Source organism: Leiobunum rupestre, chromosome 5 (genome assembly GCF_980474605.1).
Source record: "Leiobunum rupestre chromosome 5, qqLeiRupe1.1.hap1, whole genome shotgun sequence".
Taxonomy (NCBI): Eukaryota; Metazoa; Arthropoda; class Arachnida; order Opiliones; family Sclerosomatidae; genus Leiobunum; species Leiobunum rupestre.
The window spans coordinates 70,054,931-70,075,765 of NC_143388.1; the positions used below are offsets into that span (position 1 = coordinate 70,054,931).

Below are 20,835 nucleotides of genomic sequence, written 5' to 3' on the forward strand. Positions count from 1 at the left end.
TAAATTTACTTAAATTCAACCATGATTTCTTCTTTCCACACATTCATTATTTCACAGATTTGAGTAACGTTTTGCCAGAAAAACATCCTGTGATCGCTATAGTAAGAAAGTTGTATTTAGCTTTCTAAGAAGAAGAACATAGATAACATTGTATCCGTCGAAAGACCACTACAGAATTAAACTTTATGGAAATGAAACGAAGCTGATGCGAGAAATTGCGAAATAAGAATTCATTTTCATTTTAAAGGAAATGGTATATAGGACGTGTGTAGGAAATGACTGAATTGGCTTGCTTGAATGAACAAATGTGAACCTGCAGGCGTACAGGGCAACTCATTATCATTTTATTCGCGAACAGGTTGACATTTTGAAGACGAGTTTGCCGTTTTACCGCTAGATATGACTGCGGACGATCACTCTCTAGACATCGAAACAATTCAAACCGTGGAAAAAGTGATGGCCAACGTGATGCCTGTCCTGTTATCTTTGATATTCGTCGTGGGCCTCTTGGGCAATGCCCTGGTAGTGTTCGTCGTCCTCTGCAATCAGCAAGTAAAGAGGCTATGATATCATAAACTTTAAGTGAAATGGTTAAAGCGATGTTGTTTCCGGAACAGATGCGATCGATGACGAACATTCTGATCTTCAACTTGGCAATGGCTGACCTCATGTTACTTATTTTCTGCGCTCCGTTCACTGCTTGGGAATATGCTCAACCAAGCCATTGGCAGTTTGGGGACATTTGGTGTCGAGTGTTCCAGTATCTGATCTTCGTATGCACCTACGTATCAGTATACACATTATTACTAATGGTATGAATTAATATCTATAGTCCAGTAATTTTAAGATTTCATTTTGGAAAAATTGCAACGGCACTGAATTTTTGCATGAACCTTTATTTTATAAGAGGGTTAATTAAACTAAAGAAAGTTTAAATTAACAAACGACACCTGTGTATGATGTAAGATAAAAAAGAGTAAAACTACTTTAGTTACACAGTAAAAACTTTTAATAAAATTTTAAAAAAATTTTAACGCGCTACAAAGAGCGAACGACTAGTTTCGCCATCGCATACGGAGGCATCATCAGGTCTGATGATGCCTCCGTATGCGATGGCGAAACTAGTCGTTCGCTCTTTGTAGCGCGTTAAAAATTTTTTAAAATTTTATTAAAAGTTTTTACTGTGTAACTAAAGTAGTTTTACTCTTTTTTATCTTAACCTTTATTTTGTCTTAAAACATTCTAACAGCGATTTTAGGAAAAGCGATTGCATATACAGTAATTTTTTATAGGACCTTCTAGGATTTAATTGTTCAACCTTCACTTTAGCAGTTCTAAAGTCAATACAAACGCAGATATTAACCATTTTTGTGCGCTTTTTTCCGTCATAAAGAATTTTGCGTTCAACGAAAGGATGGGGACCTATGACTCATTACGTTTTAAGACTAAATAAAGGTTCATGTAAATATTATTCCCGATTGCAAGTGTTTGACTAAAGTTTTTGGACTTCTAAGGCGATACTATTTGAAATTAATTAAATTGCTTTTATTTTAGTCTCTAGATCGGTTTTTAGCTGTAGTATACCCAATATCTTCAAAGTCCATAAGAACCGAAAAAATGCTTACATGTCCATCATTTGCACTTGGGTCATCATTCTGGTACCTATACTTTCATCAACTTATCCTACTTCATCGGTTTACTACATCATTATCTTGGTTCCTTGACCAACATCACAGATCAGCTGCATCCCCACGTTGCTCGTGCACGGAAAAATCTCTTTCACCTTTGACCGGGAAAACTACTCAGAGTGCGCTTTTTTGTCGAAGCAGGGTAACAACTTAAAGACTTTCCAAATTTCGATATTATTGTCGTCGTCCGTCATTCCGTTGGCACTCATCTTGGTACTATATCTACTCATGTTGAATAGACTCTGGTTCGGAAAATTCAATTCCGAGTGCGTCGGTACTAAGAATGGGGTAACACGGCTGGTCGTCGTCGTCGTAGTCGTTTTCGCTATCTGTTGGTGCCCGTTTCAGGTAAATGTCACTCTAAATAATAAGATCACCTTCAACAATAAATATAACCTTTTTTAATTGTATCCTCATGTCCTCCTCCTTTTCCCTAAATTCAATTCAACGTGTAACAGATCATTTTAGTGCTGATAAGTCTGAACGTGTACAAAATTAGATCTTTTGAATTTATTCTACAAATTGTCGCTCACATTCTCACGTACTTCAACTCGTGCGTTAATCCGATACTGTACGCTTTTCTGAGCGAAGACTTTCGGAAAGCTTTTCACCAAGTTATCTCTGGGCAACTTCTGCTGGCTTGCAGATGTTGTGGTTCAACTAGACGGGTAAAACATGATGAAAATGAAATCGACATTCCCGAAAGCGCGAAAGACTAAACGATATCCCCTGAAAAGGCAATTCATGCCTTAATAAACATCCGACCCGATTATCACCTTGCTGCCAGATCTGTCCAGCAGTGTTTCTCTAAAATGGATCATGTTTTCAATTTATTCAAACTCACAGTTCCGGGATAGTCAAACAACAAAACTTCTTTTTGTGCTCTGTCGAAGTCCCTGACGAACTTTCAGACATCAGAGTGATTTGTAGAGAATTTAACGAGACACAAGCGAAGGACATAACTCCAATTTTAGCTCGAAAGATACCAACGATTATTTTGTTATTGTCCTTATTACTAACTAGTACTTAATCTAGTAAGCTGTACGAAATAAAAACCAGAGAGTTAACATCAAGACATCAACATGTTTCAATTACCAACGCCATCTTGCAAGTGCTAGCTGCCAATGTAGAGGTTTTCTTCCTGTAGCCTTGTGCCACCTAGCGTTGGTTTGCCAAACTAAAACTATACAAATTAAAACAAAGAGCGTATCCAAATCTTTGAATACCAATTACCACCCAAGAAATTTGGTGCGAGTTTATACAAAGATGTCGCGTTATAGTGAGACGCAGCCTTTTATTATGTAGTAAATTAGATAAATTAATCGATTTCTTATAATTTTTATTTAATACGCGATTGACTTTACTTGCACGGCTTAAGCAATTTAAAATTCCCGATTAATGAACGATAACAACATTGGGCAAACTGTAATGGAATATAAAAGCTTCGAACATTGCGTATGAATGTAGTGTTTAAAAATGAAAAACATAATTTTACAAACTTCCACCATTTTATTCGGAAAGACGTTTCGTATTTTGTTTTTAAATAAAAACTGTATTAAGAATGTAATTAAAGTTAAATAACTTACTTACATTTTAGTGACATTTTGTCTGTCGACATTCCAAGACTTCAGAGCTACGAAAAACATTTTGTAAGGAATATTATCAGAATTAGTAAGAAAGTTGAATTTATATTTCTAAGACGGAGTAGAGCATTGTAATCAACCGAACAGCGTGCAACTAGATTAAACTTATGAAAATAAATATAAAGATGACGCGATAACTTACATTTTCTTTAAAGGAAGTGATAAAATGAATGAAATATAATAACAGTAGGGCGTATGTAGGAAACGACTTAATTGACTTGCTTGATTATAATCTCCAGGAGTCCAGGGCAAAATATCTTCTTTCTAATCGCAATTATTGAATGAATAAAACAGTGATTTGGTCTACTTGAACGAACATAACCGAGCTTTCAGAGGTTCGGGGCAATCATAGCGACATTTGAATAAACAGTTAAGCGACGGTTGTAGAACTTAACATGGCGACGGACAGTTACTACCCAGATATAAAAAACCTCCAAACCATGGATAACGTAATGGCCACCCAGGTTCTCGTCCTGTTCACCTTAATATTCGTCGTGGGAATCTTGAGCAACGCCCTGGTAGTGGTCATTGTCCTCTGCCACCAGCGGGTAAACAGGCAATGTTCAACAACTTAGGCTTCAATGGAAATGGCTAATTAGTGTGTTTACGGAACAGATACTTTCGACGACGAATATCCTGATCATCAACATCGCAATGGCCAACATCATCTTCATCGTCTTCTGCGTTCCATTCACGGCTTCGGACTATTCTCTTCGCTATTGGCCGTTCGGTGACATTTGGTGTCGAGTGGTCCATTACCTGTTCGTCGTATGCCCCAGCGTTTCCATATACACATTAGTGCTAATGGTATAAACCAAAGTATATCAATATACTACTATTTTAATTTTATTCTTTTCCTTTCAATTTAGTTAATTGGTCGTCTTTTAGCTGTAGTAAACCCAAATGTTTACAGGTCCATTAGATCCAAAAGGAACGCCTACTTTGCCATCAGTGGCATTTGGGCAGTCATTCTTGTACGTATCCCTCTGTCTAACTGACTTATCCTACTTCAATCCATTTTTATAAAAAGCTGACACCACAGATTAGCTTCATTCCCGTACTGGTGGCTCATGGAGAAATCAAGTTCACCTTTCACTCGGTGTGCATTTTCTTGGTTTGGCAGGGGTACAATTTCTCATCTCTACAAGTTTCGCTTTTTCTGTCGTCGTTTGTCATTACGTTTGCGCTCATATTCGTTCTGTATCTCCTCTGGTTCGCTGTCTTACCCGTTTGCCGTTTCCGCGCTCCGAGCGTCGATTCCAAGAACAGGGTCGCCATCCTCGTGTTCATCCTTAAACTCTGTTGGTGCCCGTTACAGGTAAAGAAAAGTTTTAAGTGTCAACCTAAGCTGAAACTCTACCTTCTTGTTATACAGTATTCATTTTCCATGAATGTTCATTTCCAGATCATCTTAGTGCTAATATGTCTCAAGGCGTACGAAATAAAAACTTTTAAACTGAGTCTCCAAATCGGTGGTCACATTCTCGCCTATTTTAACTCGTGCGTAATTCCGTTACTATACGTGTTTCTGAGCAACCACTTCTGGAAAGTACTTCACGAAGTTCGCTCTGGAAGTAACCCGCAACGAAACCAAGCGAGTAATAGTCGACGGAAACACTTCCAACATTATGTAAAGTTAACACTATTCCAAACCTAACGCAAAACAACCAAACTTCTAAGCCCTTCGACAGTTATTACAAATTACCTGATTAGTTTAGCCGTTGATGGTATATTAAGGGGAAAGTCGGAATATTAGATATTCCTTCTTACAGTAGAAGCCCTAATTTCAGGGGCACCTCAAAGCATTTTTTTGAGATAAAAATAATCTTAACATACAATTTAATCCAAACCCAATAATGTATTTATGACTCTGATGAGACGATTTTTGGCGTTGCTCCGAACCTACCGCACGCTTCAACAGTATAAGCTCCTTCTCCCCTTAGGAAAATTATGTCAGCCGGTATCTTATTGGTTCAATAACACTTTCGTCTTCTGACGCGATTGTAGCGCTGACTCCGGTAGGGACGAAATCCAACAGTCGAAATCAATGTTAACGGTAATCACTATAAATGACTTGAGAAATGTAGATTTAGTGGAACGTTCTTGAGCGTGATAAGTAAGGTAAAATAAATCTACTCAATTATCGTTCTATACTTAATAAATGGTTATTCAAATAAACATCTGTGACGAGCTTATAAATATTAATAATATTTATTTTCAAGAAAAAATAAACGGATATAATGAGTAATTGATAAACGTTAAGCATTAAAATAGCTTGACAACACTCGATACAAAATGTTTTAAAATAAACATTTTACAGAAAGATTAGCGATATTCAACCATGTTAGTTAAAATTATTACTCTAAAGTCATTTTTAATTAGAGTTGGCTTAATTGTAAGGGTTGGTACTACTCTCAAAAATTCAGAAATGAAATCGCTTCTCCAATGGTAAGTTTAATCAGGAAACTATATTTTCTACATTTGTTAAGTTTAAGGCTTCATTTCCACAAAGCTGTAAAGCGCGAATGCATGCTGAGGATAATAGGCGTTAACGGGGTTAATATTTAACCGGATGCCAAGCTGGTTATCATAACAAAAACACTCCAATTATTCCTTCAAAAAGTGATAATTCTGATTCTTCGTTTAATAGAATTTCAATAATTCTGTATAGGGGGCACTAGTGTTGTTAATTTTCCGGAAAAATAAAATGCAGAAAAATTTCCGCAAATCGGAAAAATAAAAAATTGAAACATAAATTACTCTTTAAGGGTTTTTATTTTTTTTTTTACTTTTTATTCATATAAAATGTCTAATAACAGTAAACATACTACAAATTATTAAAAGTGTTACATTGTTAATCAGATTAAAGCTAGTCTAAAGGTTTAGTTTTACTTTTAGATTCGAATAAATGAGGCGAAAATGCCGCTTTATTTAAATTTGCAAACAGTATTAGACTAATCACGGAATGAAAACTTTTTTTATTCTTTTCGGAAAATTTTCCGACTTCCAACACTATTTGAAACTTTTCAAACGAGTGCCATATACCCTCGGTACGCCACTGATGAGAAACGGGCGGGGCTCAATGTATGTTCATTGGCTGGCCACTGTCGTTATGAAGCCAACACCGCCTCCCTAAAAATGGACGACGCGTACTCCAAAAATTAACTAACGAGAAAAAAACCCAATTCATTCTCACCCTGAAGTTTTTGTAATTTACGACTAAATCACCTATATAGATGATTTAAAAAAAAACAAGTAAGGTAAGTGAAATTTTCATTAGGCTATATGAAAATCACGAAGATAACCGAGTACGTTTCTACGTTTGTTTGACGGCCACCTCAATATTAGACATTCCAAGTTTATAATTTCCTGGTTTCAATGGTAAGCAAAAAGGTATTTAGTCGCATTGCATGTCACGATGCTTGTGCCATAAGCAAAGTTTATCCAAGATCTTTAAGCTATGGCAGAACGGATAAATTAACCGGCAAAATTTCGATTATTCATAAAAAGTTCCGTTAGCTGTTTATTTATGGTTATTATTTGATGTTACAAAACGATTTAATATGCAGAAAATAAGTTTTTATTCGGATAATTTTCGGTTATGGATTTCAACAAAACGGATATTTCTTATAAAAACCCCGAGCTATATAAGAAGCTATTCATATTCGGGTTACGTAGTTTCTTTTTTCAAATCGTTTACGTTTCCATTCCTGGTTGTTCAAAATGCTTTTTTTCAAAATGTAAAATGTAAAATGGTTTTTGTAGCTAAAATAAAAATACAATGCATTTTGGAAACGGTGTTTTCAAAATGCAAAATGTTTTTACAAATGCACTCTATTTACTCTATTTACACTATTAGTTACCACGGTTAGTTTGTAATTATTAATAAGTAATTTGAAATTAATTATTAATAAGTAATTTGAAATTAATTATTAATAATTAATTACTAATTAATTATTTTCAAAACCATCCTCGCAATAAAGCGGTGGCACTGTACGAATGTTCATCTGCTTCTGAGAAAGTGAGTAACTGAGTATCGCCATCTATGATAACTTGGGAGTAAATAGCAGACAAACTTTCTCTACTAGAGCTGCGATGATGGTAACAGAGTAAAAACATTTTGAAAAAGCATTTTGAAAATGTTTTTTTTTTTCATATATCAAACCCACAAAATGCCAAATGTAAAGTGCAAAATAGTTTAATAGAAACTCAGAATGCAAAATGTAAAATGGTATTTTGTATTTGGCATTTTGCATTTTCAAAATACATTTTGAACAAATCTGTTTCCATTATTACAAGAAATAAAGTACTAAATTTCATACAAATCTCCGATATTTTCTTATAAAGATAAGAACTTTAATTTTCAGATCGGCTTAAAAGTTAAAACTAACCGCTTACGATCAAATGCGACACTGCCTGTAGTTTTATTATCTGCGCTTGAATATATATTGTTTTTTTGGAGCCACTGATACATGAATTTTAATAAACTTTATTATATTATTGTCTTAATTATAACGTTAAATCCCTCTAAAAAAATTTAAAGACAAAAACAATATTAAATCTTGGCTGTTTTTCGGTTCCAACCAAATTATTTCTTCAGATTTCAACTCTTCGGTCACTTTCCATTTGTTACGTGTCTGTAATAAAGATGTGTGAAATAATTAATTATCTTGCTATTCAAACGGCGTAAGACCTAAATTTACTCTCATAATCACCAGTAAATGATTTGATGAATAAGGAATATTGAAACGCTTTTTTGCAAAACAACGTAATGTTATTGTAACGGTATGTAAACTACACGTTTATTTTTTCAAAGATAATAATTATAAAATTTTATCTCTAAACACTAATGTACTTGTCATCTTACTTAAACAAAACTTGAACAACTCCTGTGATTTTGAAATGTTCACGGTTACGAAGTTGAATTTAAATTCTGAAATGTTTAATTCAAATATCTATATCGTAGATTCAACTGAGACGTATTTAAAAAATTATACTCTTACATTGTTTTTAATTACTCTTACCAGTGGCATAGACCAGGGGGGGGGGTTTCCGGGTCCAGACCCGGCTTGGGCCTACCTTTGACTGTACTAAATTTCTACCCCCTTCTGGACCCCCTCTTAACATTCACATATTTCTGCATACGCCACTGACTCTTACCATTAATTTTAAATTTACTCAACTAAAATATTTAAAAATTACGTCAAATCGTCATGAAATATGTTCCGAAACTCAGGCTATTGAAAACATTATGTATGTGGATAAGATTTTACTCAACCATAACACAACTACACAATTAATCTTCTTGGAAGTAAAATACAGCTTGCTAAATAAATTGCGAAATAATTGAAATTCCCTTTTTCAATATAAAGGAACTGAAAAAGGGATAGTGCAGGAAACGGCTGATTTACACATTTACCGCAGCCCGGGAAATTATCGTAGTTTTACTCGCGAAGAGGCTAACATGTCCTAGATCGTTTAGCCATCGTACAACATCGCCAACATGAACGCCTCCAGTATGTGGAACAACACCACCATCTGCGCGAACAAAACGTGCAATAATAATAATAATAGTTTGCCTGATCAAGCTTTGGAAAATATGGTGGCCATCGCGGTGCCTGTTGTGTTTGGTTTGATAATCGCGGTGGGAATATTTGGAAACGTCCTGGTAGTGGTCGTCGTCCTCTGCAACCGGCAGGTGAATATACGGTGTTCAATTAGTTAAACTTTAAGCGAAATATTCAAAGCGATGGTATTTCCGTAATAGATGCGATCGACGACGAACATCCTGATCGTCAACTTGGCAATAGCTGACCTCATGTTCCTATTCTTTTGCGCTCCATTTACGGCTTCTAAATACGCTTTTTCTCGTTGGGCGTTTGGGGACGTTTGGTGTCGAATATTCCAGTATTTGGTCTACGTATCTGCTTCCGCCTCCATTTACACCTTAGTGCTTCTGGTATTAATAAAGAGTCAAAGATTTTAATTTTTTTGCATTTAAAGTTATTTTTTTTTAGTCGCTGGATCGTTTTTTAGCTGTAGTACACCCCGTCACATCCAGGTCCATAAGAAACAAACGAAACGCCTGCTTTACCATTGCTTGCATTTGGGCCCTCATCCTGGTAAGTGGTTCTTTATCATCGTGTCTTAACTGAAGCCGTTGAATAGATTATTGTGGTATATACTTGACTTTCAATTCAGTCCAGCTTCATTCCTTTGCTGGTGTCTCACGGGGAAGTCCTTTACCCGTCCCTGAACAACTATTCGGTGTGCGCTTTCCTGACGGCGCAAGGATATAACTTCGCCGCTTTTTACGTCTCGTTTTTTCTGTTGGCGTACATCATCCCGTTGATTACCATCTTCGTTCTATATTTGCTCATGATGAAGAGGCTCTTGTTTGGCGTCAGTCCTGGTGGCCAAGGCTACGTCCGATCGAAGAAAAGGGTCACTCGACTGATCGTGATTGTCGTAGTTATGTTCGCCGTCTGTTGGTCCCCTGTACAGGTAAAAGCTACTCCTCTTCCATTAGAGCAAAACAACTTCGAACGGTTTTAAGTCAAATTTGTGAGAGGAAGAAACTACTGAAATAAAATAGACGAGAAATAACCAGTTCTCTAAGACCGAAAGCCACGCGTTATAAATTAAGATAACTAACGAAAAATAATAAACAGCGGAAATATAATACGAAGCTTAAAGTCTTATTTTTTAAGTACTGATTCGTGTTTAAAAATTATATACGAGAGCATAATTGTAACCACCAAGTCTTACTGGCTCGAAGCCTTGCTACGAGGCAGGCCAAAGAAGGTTAACCGGGGGCGTGGGTTAGCTATGGTTCCGCGTCATTTGAATTTAATTTTAACAGCCGTTGCGATAGAGTTACGTTTACTTTCTTTTCAATTTCCAAATAGACAAATCAAAAAACTAGGGTGATAGAAAAATGTTTTTTGATTTACATTTTGAACCATAATGATTGGTTAAGTTAAGTGTCACTAAACTTTTGTCAGTTTCACCAAGCACCATATAAAAAGAAAATCATCGAGGAACTTGGTTTTTGGAACTAACATGTAACTCTGTCTACGAAATCTGCACCTCCAGCTTCTTTTACGGAAAAGCTACGGTTTATTTCAAAACTGAAAAGCTTTGAACACCATGTAACACTATGGTAAAATAATACCACCTCAATAATGAATATTGAGGTGGAAAGTAATATTAACTTACATAAGCACACGTTTCGAAATGCAGACCTTAAAGCTATTTTTCATTATATTTATTATCAATTAACGAATATTATCGTTATTTCTGACGATATAGTGACGGCTTGGCAGTTTTGGAACATCCGCATTAGCCGTTATCTTTTCATAATCATACTTAATATTATTCTGTACTTATGACATAACTTCATGAAACTTTCTTCCTGGCCTTCTCCTTTTCCACAATTTTGTGATTCTTTCCATCTCGGCATTGTGGAACAGTTTGTCTTTTTGCTGAGAAGTTTCAACGCCTTCAAAATAGACGCTTCTAAACTCATCCTGCGGGTCGTAGCCGAAATTCTCGCCTACTTCAACTCGTGTGTTAATCCAATTCTGTACGCCTTTCTGAGCAAAAACTTCCGGAAAGCGTTTCGCAAAGCTCTCTATCGAAGTCCCCTGAGGTGTTGCGGATCTCGTGGCGAGACGAGGCGAGTAACAGTCGAAGAAAACCACTCCAACATTCCCGATAGCTCAAAAGACTCCAAAGACTCCAACGACATCCTCTGAGAATAAACTGCCGACTGCAGTGGCGCACCCAGGATTGTTTTCTCGGGGGGGGGGGGGGCGATGAGTCCCAAAACATTATTAGGTAGAGAATCGCCCTTTTGGCTGGAGAAGCTCCCCCAATTTTAATAAAAATACGGAAATTTATGTAAAATTTTATGAAATCCCTAAGTATAGTAAAAAGATTTAATTAAAGAACAAAATCTAGTTTTCATTTATTTTTTGACAACTCTTGAATAACTTCCATTGTCGATACATTAATGTTTCTATGTATAAAAAGCATCGCCAGTCCATTTAAGCATGGCTGTGTCATTGAAGATCTTAAATAGGTTTTTAAAAGCCGTGAGGTTGAAAAGGATCTTTCACTGACTCATGAGGTTACCGGAAGCGTGGCGAATGTTTTTAAAAAGGTAAAAATGTTAGGGTAGATCATTTTATCACACTTAGAAAGCGCACCAATGGCGTTATTGGAAGGAGATATTGATTTTTTATGCCACAATTTGAATTCGTCGTGCAACACTGATGGATTTGTTGAAGTCAAGTCACGATCAAGTTCCCCGGAATATAGGCTGTGTCCGAAAAATGTTGATAAATAGAAATCATAATGCATTGGAGATATAACCACCGACTAAACATGCGACCACTTCGACGTCCATCCGTCTGTATAATAATTTAGTTCAATCTGAAATATTTTTTCGCGAGTTCTACTTTAGGTCTGAGGTCAAAATTATTATTCTTAAGTATTAACCAACCAGAATATGTTATTACAGATGTTAAGCCATCGCGTAGAAGTGTAGCATGAACAAGCTGTATACAAAATGGTACGTCTACACGCTATACAAGTTTTCCCTACCTTTTTTACAGCTGGCATAATCACTATATTTTTTCGGCTGCTTTAGTTTGTAATGATAACCTAAACACTTTTTATGAAGGCTTCGGTCATGCTTATTTTTTTCTTCTTCCTGCAGGGGGGGGGGGTTCACTGGCCGACTGTCAAATTTATATAATACAAGTGTTGTAAAGCATTTTTTAAAAGTTTCCCCTCAACTTTGTAATTTCCAAACTTAAATTTAAAATAAAAATAAAATATATTTGTATTTTTGAGTATAAATGTGACGTTTTCGTGAAATTTCCCAATTAAAGGCCTAGATTTTCTTCTGCCTGTCCCCCTTTAAATTAGGCCAACATGTTCAGCGGTTGACCTACCGCAGGGTATTTGTGCTTCACTAAATTAATTTAAAGGGGGGCAGGCAGAAAAGAACCTAGGCCTTTAAGTTTATCCTCAACGTTACATTAGGCGCAAATGAGACAGTTATTGAATATAATATTTTGAAAGATAATGTAACATCAATAATTTATTTATTTATACTTAAAGAGACTAGCGGCTCCTCTCAACATAGGCATCAATGAATAAATTCTTGAATGTAAAGCTAAATTGCCTAGTTTTAAACTGCTTTGTTTACAAGATAGATAGGCATTAAACGATGCTAGCTGACTTGAGCCTAGGCTGGTGCCTTGGGTATTAACCTAGCTGTTTTTTTTTATTACCTATAGCTCGGTCACGCCACTAGCGGCGAAGATTTATGGTTGCATCACCATTGAGATAAGCGTAATACATTACAGAAAATAACATAATGTAATAAATCAACATCGTTATTTAAATATTTCTATGACGCAACGTCCTGGAAGAGCCGTACAAGTAATAGAACCCTTTCAGTTTCCTCTAGCGACAAAGGTCTACCTTGATTTCGAAGAATAATTATGGCACTGAATTTTTCTTCCATTACTTATTCGAGACAATTTCTATAAATACGATGTTGTATTTTAGGATTTTGTGAACCCGGACCAACATTACGATTCTGACAATAACACCATCTTAGGTATAAAAGACCTTATTTTAAATTTATAAAGGGAAATGCAACTCTTAACCGATAACATTCAAAATTTCCGCCCGCAGTTTATTGGAAAAGGGTTACGTTTTAGAATTTATACTATTATAACATTATTCATGAGTGTGGAAAAATAACCTCAAGCACTTGCGGTTTACTGCGCAAATATAATAGTATTTAATGTTTAATAAATATTACATTTGCACTGAGAAAAAATAATATTACTGTCAAATAAATTATTTAAATTTAAGTGTTACTTTTGTTTGTCCACATTTTATTATTTCAAAGTAATGATATACGTTTAGTTAGGAATACAATTCGCCTATCCCTTTTGTAAGACAATTGTATTTAGCTTTCTAAGAAGGAGTACAAAGATAACATTTTATTCGAGGAAACACAAAATAAGGATACACTATGTTGAATAAAATAAGTGATAGATAGTGTATCACTTATTTTATTCAACCTAGTGTATCATTTATTTTATTCAACATAGTTCATCACTTATTTTATTCTACTTAATTTATCATTTATTTACCGAAACCAAATATTTAACGATAGTAATTGCGGATATCATTTTACGCAACCAGAACACAACGACACCACGAAAAAAACAGCTATGAGATATGAAATAAATTTCGAAACCATTGAAATTCACTTTCAATTTAAAAGAACTGAAAACGGTGAGCATACAGGAAACGCCTGGAAGGGCTTCATTGACACATTTCGAGTCACCGGAGAAAATTATTCTAGATTTATTAGCGAGTAGGGTGATATTTTCTGCCTCGGTTTGCCATCACGGACATGAACGGTACTAGTGTATGGAACGACTCCAGCATCTGCTTGAACGGCACTTGTCTGTCTATGACTACCAACGACAAAGACGCGCAAGCTACACTAAAGGAGTTAAATATGATGGCCATCGTAGTGCCCGTCCTCTTCGGCTTGATAATCGTTGTGGGAATATTCGGAAACGTCCTGGTAGTGGTCGTCGTCCTCCGCAACCAGCAGGTAAAGGGGGAATGATTCACCCTTTACAGCAAAATAAGAACGATGGTTTTTTATCCGGTACAGATGCGATCGACGACAAACAGACTGATAAGCAATTTGGCAATGGCTGACCTAGTTTTCTTGGTGTTCTGCGCTCCGTTTACGGCTTCTAGATATGCTTTTTCTTCTTGGCCGTTCGGGGACATTTGGTGTCGAATTTTCCAGTACATGGTTTACTTGTCAGCTTCAGTCTCCATATACACCCTAGTACTACTGGTATAAATAATGAAGACATATTTTAATTATTTGTACTTAAATTAATTTATTTTAGTCGCTGGATCGTTATTTAGCTGTAGTTCACCCAATAGCTTCACGGTCCATTAGAACCAAAAGGAATGCCAACTTGGCCATCAGTACCACTTGGACAGTCATTCTGGTACGTATCCTTTGATTAACGTATCATACTTTAGAAGTGACTTTCATTACAGGTCTGCGGTATTCCGATGCTTGTGTCTCACGGGGAAGTCCATTACTCGGTTGTACAGAAAAGTTACTCTGTGTACGCTTTCTTGACGGCAAAGGGGTACAACTACGCCGCTTTCTATATTACGTTTTTTCTTTTATCGTACGTCATCCCATTGGCTACAATCTTCATTCTGTATCTGCTTATGATGAAAAGGCTCTGGTTAGGCGTCTCTCCCGGCAGCCAAGGCTACGTCCGATCCAAGAAGAGGGTCACTCGACTAATCGTCGTCGTCGTGGTTACGTTTGCCGTCTGTTGGTCTCCTGTACAGGTAATGGGTGTTCCTCTTCTATAAGGAGATAACATTTTCCAACCTGAACATAAGTATAACTGCTCGAACTTGAAATTGATATCGCTGACAATTTCTGTCCTGACCTGGGGACCATTTTTACGTCATTCTAATGTCAGATCATGCGTTTATTTTCAAGGGATCAAAACCAGAAAGGTAGAAACGAGGGAAATAGAATGAAACCGGACCACCTGAATTAATGGTATTAAAAGTGGCTAGCTGACTTGGTCCTTTGGTGATGCCTTTGGGTATTAGCCTATGATTATTGATGATGAACATCTCTAAGACGGATTGGATGTGTTCATATCGGAAAAATTTAAAATGACTAATAAACATTAGCGAAAAATAGATTTCAAACCTTACAATCTCATTTTATTTTAAGATTTATTCAAATTCAAGCTGACAGATATTCTAATAAAAATACTCGTCAGTAAATAAACAAGGACATTATTGTACTGCTGTTGCAACCGCCAAGTCTAAACGGCTGGACCCCTTGCACTCGTGTTAGGATGGAAGCTCTAACGGTGGGTGCGCAGACAGCTGTGTATAGCTAATTTTAGGCGCCCTTTCAATTCATTGCTTTGCAATTTTTAGTAATTATTTATTTTTATCAATTTCAAACTTACTTGTAATGATTAATTTGAAATTAGACAGACAAATAGATCACGTACGCGTTACAGAAACTATCTTTTGATTTACATTTCAACCAAATTAGATGTTAAACTTAAATATAATGAAACAGTTTTTAATTGAAAAAGTTAAAACAAAAAGAGTATCATGAAGGTGAGATAAGGATATTTTTTACTCCTGCGCGCCACCAAAATGGTCCCCGACATCTTAACAGGGAGGTATGTCAGAAAAACCATTTCAAGGGCGAGGCTTATGACTCGTGCTTCTTTCCCAATGGTAACTACTTTTGTTTTGAGAAGGACTATATAAATCTAAAAGTCTAAGAACTTACAAATTTCCGCGAATTGTCATTGATCTTGGAACTGCCAAGTATAACGATGACTGATAAGTTTCCGTTTTTTATACGTTGAAGCCAAGGCGTACTTCAAAATTAAAACCCTTTGGTAAAACAAAGAGAAACTATTAAATCGGAAAATGTATTTTAAATATGTAAACTAACATGGCAGAACGTATTCAGAAATAGACTAATGTACTTATTACTTCACTAAATAACACTTTCTTTCTGTCCTCCTTTCAACTGTTTCCATAAATCATCCGATGTCCGCAACGAGCAACAGTTTATCTTTTTGCTGAGGAGCGTCAACGCTTTCGAAATCAATACTTCTAAATTCATTCTTCTGACCGGTGCCCACATCCTCGCCTATTTCAACTCGTGCGTTAATCCGATTCTGTACGCCTTCCTCAGCGAAAACTTCCGAAAAGCGTTTCGCAAAATTCTCACTAGAAGTTCATTACGGTGTTGTGGATCTTGTGAGACTAGACGAGTAACATTTAACGAAAATGTCTTCAACATTCCTGAAAGTTCAAAAGACTCGAACGATGTTCTTTAAGAAGAGAGCTGACGCTTCAATAATCTGCCCAGCCGGTTATCTCAGCCGTCACTTCTTGCATTCTTTGATCAGAAGAACCTTTAGCCTTGGAAATATAGAGAAAAACCATTTGTACGTAAAATGCTGGAAGTCCAAAACAGGTCATAATTTGTAATTTATTCAGGTGCAAAGTCGCGGTCAAACCAATGCAAAAAACCTTGAACAAGTCTTTAACCCCCTCTTTTCTCTTTTGAACTAAATACTAGTTTGTTTAAAATGTATTAAAGGTGTTCTATTTAATTACTAACTTGTCGGTGAATTTCGTCATTGATTATACTTAGCAATGAGTGGATTCATAATTTTTTACAGTAAGGAAACGTAAATGACCAAATATTATTTAACTAAACCTAATCTCACGAAATTGACCAGCGTATCATTTGCTCCATTACCCCGACATTCCAATCGTACAATTCCGAAAAAATTGGGAAATTTTAGTACAACATTAGAGGAATCATATGAAGTTCCCTGTAAAAATGGTTTATTGTAAGATGTAGTTACAAAATATGAAATTTATAAAAATCTCAATAACTTGTTTATTTGATTAGGAGGAAATTATCGCGTTAAATTATTTAATTTAAACTATCCAGTGATTTCAGTTTTAAGTGGCGTAGTGCTACCTAAAACTAAAATCACTGCTTTTTACCGTTAAGAGGAACATGTTTCTCGAAAACGCTATCGTAGCCAAAGCTACAGTGTTACTTTCACTTGATTTAAAAAAAAGGAACAAAAATGGGGAAAATTTGCATTAAATAAAAAGTCGTTGCGTTAATTCATTGATATAAAACTTTAGACTTTAGTTACGTTTATTTTTAATCGACAAGATATATAGAGTTCTAAGAAAGAGAACACGGATGTAAGTGACCACACGCAACCACACTTTTGAACTTTGATATAACGTCCAAACATTGAGTTGATCGGGTATCAGATGATCGATTTCATAGTGTGTACTTTTCCATGGGTCAAAATTGAAGCCACTTATCCCAGCAGTAGACCAGTTTTGTCCCTTTTCATCAGTACTGTGTAGGAATTTTTGCCATCCACGGAAACTACTGGTATCAGTAAAACTAACAAGTGTGTGTCCCTGTATCAGAGCAGTACAATAAAAAAAATATGAATTTCTTCACCACTATTGTACGGCGCGGTGGTTTGATATTCACGAAACAATTTTTGGTCGGGCGTCCATCGAAATCTCGTCGTTTGGATAGGTATACCAAATTCAAAATGTCAGCCAGAAATTCCAATAGTATACCGAACATATAGGATGGCACAGTTGTATATTAGTCACTTCCACAACTTCAAAACCTCATTTGTTCTGTCGTCTTCCCTGAAAAGTGGAAGAGAATAAGACGGAACAGCCGACGCTATAGCGTAGAGCAGGAATCCATACCTCTACTTGGAATGCTTATCGCGGCAAATTTTCGTCTCGATGTGGCTTATGGTTTTTTGGACGTCACTATGTTAACTTAACAAACAACTACGAGAAGGGAGCGCGTGCAGAGGGGATTTTTTTCTCATGTAGGCGAGGCTGCCAAAGCCGTCAGAGTGATCTTACCATACTCGATACGGCAGGATAAGCATTCCAAGTAGAGGTATGGATTCCTGCGTAGGGGCAATGAGTCTTCGAAAGGGAACTTTCACCATATCGGAATTTACCTATAGTTTTAGAAAAGAACAACACAGATATTTAAAATAATGCATGGTCTTTCTCTTAAGACGTTGTAAGGCATGACATTAATTCCATAATCATCAACGTATTGTTTAGGTTTATGGAACATTATAACACTTAATAATGATATTTTATTGGATCGGAATAAAAGGAAACCAGCAGCTAGCGGAAATACATTACGAAACAAGTGAAATTCACTTTAAAAAAAATGGAACTGAAAATGGTGATCACACAGGAAACACCTGGAAGGACTTGATTGACACATTTCAAGTCACCGGAGAAACTTATTATAGTTTTATTCGCAAGCAGGGTGACATTTTCTACGTCAGTTCACCGTCGGAGAATCTCATGAACATGAATGGTTCTAGTATTTGGAACGACACCAGCATCTGCTTGAACGGCTCTTGCATATCCACGACTACCAATGACAAAGACGCGCAAGCTATGAAAACATTGATGGCCATCGTGGTGCCCATCGTCTTCGGCTTGATAATCATCATCGGAATATTTGGAAACGTCCTAGTGGTGGTCGTAGTCCTGTGCAACAAGCAGGTAAATAGGTCATGTTTAACTCTTTAAAATTACTCAGAAATAGCTAAAACAAAGATATTTCCATCTCAGATGCGATCGACGACAAACATACTGATTACTAACTTAGCAATGGCTGATCTCATCTTGCTCATATTCTGCGCTCCGTTTACGGCTTCTAGATACGCTTCTTCCTCTTGGCTGTTCGGGGACATTTGGTGCCGTATCTACCAGTATCTGGCCTACTTGTCCGCTTCCGTCTCCATATTCACCTTAGTGCTTTTAGTATGAATAAAGATACCAAGTATTTTTAAGTATTTTCAATTAAATTTATTTTATTTTAGTCGTTGGACCGATACTTAGCTGTAGTTCACCCAATAACTTCACGGTCCATTAGAACCAAAAGGAATGCCAACTTGGCCATCAGTTTCACTTGGACAATCATTTTGGTATTTGTTTCTTCGTAATATTATCCTACTTAAGTGGTTTTATAAAGTTTTTAAGATATGCGTAAACCTCTTTATAGGTTTACAGTATTCCAATGCTGGTAACTCACGGGGAAATCCAATTCTCTGTCGCCCAAAAAAACTACTCGGTGTGCGCTTTCCTGACAGCGCAGGGGTACAACTTCGCCGCTCTCTACATAACGTTTTTTATGTTGTCGTACATCATCCCCTTGGCTACCATCTTCATTTTGTATCTGCTTATGATGAAGAGACTCTGGTTTGGCGTCACTTCTGGCGGCCAAGGCTGCGTCCGATCCAAAAAGAAGGTCACTCGGATGATCGTCGTCATCGTGATCATGTTCGCCGTATCTTGGTCCCCTGTGCAGGTAAAGGTTGTTTAAAACATCCATATTACTGTAAGTATAAATTCCAATGTACTTGATCACAAAAGTAAAAACAACGGAAATTAAAAAGGAAAATGAGAAACTTAAGCCTCTTATCGAGCCCTGACAGCCCCTCTTCACAGAATAATTTAACTAATAATAAATTTTAGTTGAAGCAACTATTTCATCTTTCTATTCCCGAGGTATACCTCGAGTGCTATTTCCCAACGTTAATTAGTTTAATGAATAGCGTGTTCCACCAATTGTCATGTAAATCTAAAAGTGTCTAACCAAGTACTAACAGCGATTGGCCACATGTCTTTGGAACTGTCAAGTTAGGCTGCCCGCTGAAATTCAGTTTTCTTATACGTTGAAGCCAAAGCTTAAATTTAAATCAAAAAACCCTTTGGCAAAACAAGGAAAATCTATTCAATCGAAAACAAGGTGCCTGATTAACCTGTCAGTAATTTTGCCGTCAAAGTAAGCAGGTAGTGACGGGATTTCTGATTTTGGGGCAATAATAATATCTGTCTTGAATTTATGACTTTACTAAACGACACTTTCTTCCTGACCTTATCTTATCCGCAATTTTCGTGATTCATTCGATGTCCGCATCGACGAACAGTTTATCTTTTTGCTGAGAAGTTTCAACGCCTTCAAAATAGATGCTTCTAAACTCATCCTGCGGGTCATAGCAGAAATTCTCGCCTACTTCAACTCGTGTGTTAATCCAATTCTGTACGCCTTTCTGAGCAAAAACTTCCGGAAAGCGTTTCGTAAAGCTCTCTATCGAAGTCCCCTGAGGTGTTGCGGATCTCGTGGCGAAACGAGGCGAGTAACAGTCGAAGAAAACCACTCCAACATTCCCGATAGCTCAAAAGACTCCAAAGACTGAAATGACATCCTCTGAGAAAAAAACTGCCAACGGTCTTGGCCTACATGATTTTTCTTAAATCAGAAAAACCTTCAGCTTTTGAATTAAAAATATAACCATTTGTATGTCGCGATCAATCCCATGCAAAACAATAATGGTTTGTTTAAAATGAATTAAAGGTCTTTTCGTTAATTACTAATTATCTGGTTAATTTCGCTGTGGTTTATACGTCAAAGATATTGTATACCCATATATGAGCGAGAATGCAGTACGTTAAGATTCGCCCAATAAAAACTAATATTGAATTAAAACAAAATTCAAGACAGTGTATCATTTAGGCCTTTATCCCGAAAATCCAAGCTTTCTAATTATTAGAAGAAACCAAAATCTTAATTCAGACCGTTTTCCATGTGAAAGAGATCTGTTTTCGTTGTTACAAATTGAGGAATTTTTAAACATTTCAATCAGAAACAAATTACGTTTTTAGCTATTGAATAAAATCCATCCATTTATTTCAATTATGTCACCCATGCTTTTTCCCCATATACTCTATACATTTCACCGGAATAAGAAAATATAATTAATGTAATGGAATATAAATTAATA

At 36.4% G+C, this 20,835-nt stretch overlaps 2 protein-coding genes and 1 pseudogene across 3 annotated transcripts; all 3 read left to right on the forward strand.

The window, feature by feature from the left end:
- The first annotated feature begins 367 nt into the window (after positions 1-367).
- Positions 368-2,449, forward strand: LOC149945752 (allatostatin-A receptor-like; annotated as a pseudogene). The gene is made up of 5 exons (XR_016480901.1): positions 368-552; positions 618-812; positions 1,555-1,658; positions 1,737-2,036; positions 2,147-2,449. The product of XR_016480901.1 is annotated as an allatostatin-A receptor-like (transcript).
- A 6,649-nt stretch (positions 2,450-9,098) lies between these two features.
- On the forward strand, positions 9,099-16,425 carry LOC149945753 (uncharacterized). The gene is made up of 9 exons (XM_090176696.1): positions 9,099-9,290; positions 9,349-9,453; positions 9,533-9,835; positions 10,804-11,084; positions 13,808-13,982; positions 14,046-14,237; positions 14,293-14,397; positions 14,450-14,755; positions 16,021-16,425. The coding sequence occupies exons 1-9, from the start codon at positions 9,099-9,101 to the stop codon at positions 16,291-16,293; spliced, it is 1,932 nt and encodes a 643-aa protein (XP_090032822.1). The 3' UTR covers positions 16,294-16,425.
- A 2,026-nt stretch (positions 16,426-18,451) lies between these two features.
- On the forward strand, positions 18,452-20,358 carry LOC149945754 (allatostatin-A receptor-like). The gene is made up of 5 exons (XM_090176698.1): positions 18,452-18,550; positions 18,620-18,811; positions 18,871-18,975; positions 19,053-19,358; positions 19,939-20,358. Exons 1-5 carry the CDS (start codon positions 18,455-18,457, stop codon positions 20,248-20,250), a joined length of 1,011 nt encoding a protein of 336 aa, XP_090032824.1. The 5' UTR covers positions 18,452-18,454; the 3' UTR covers positions 20,251-20,358.
- Positions 20,359-20,835: the final 477 nt, after the last annotated feature.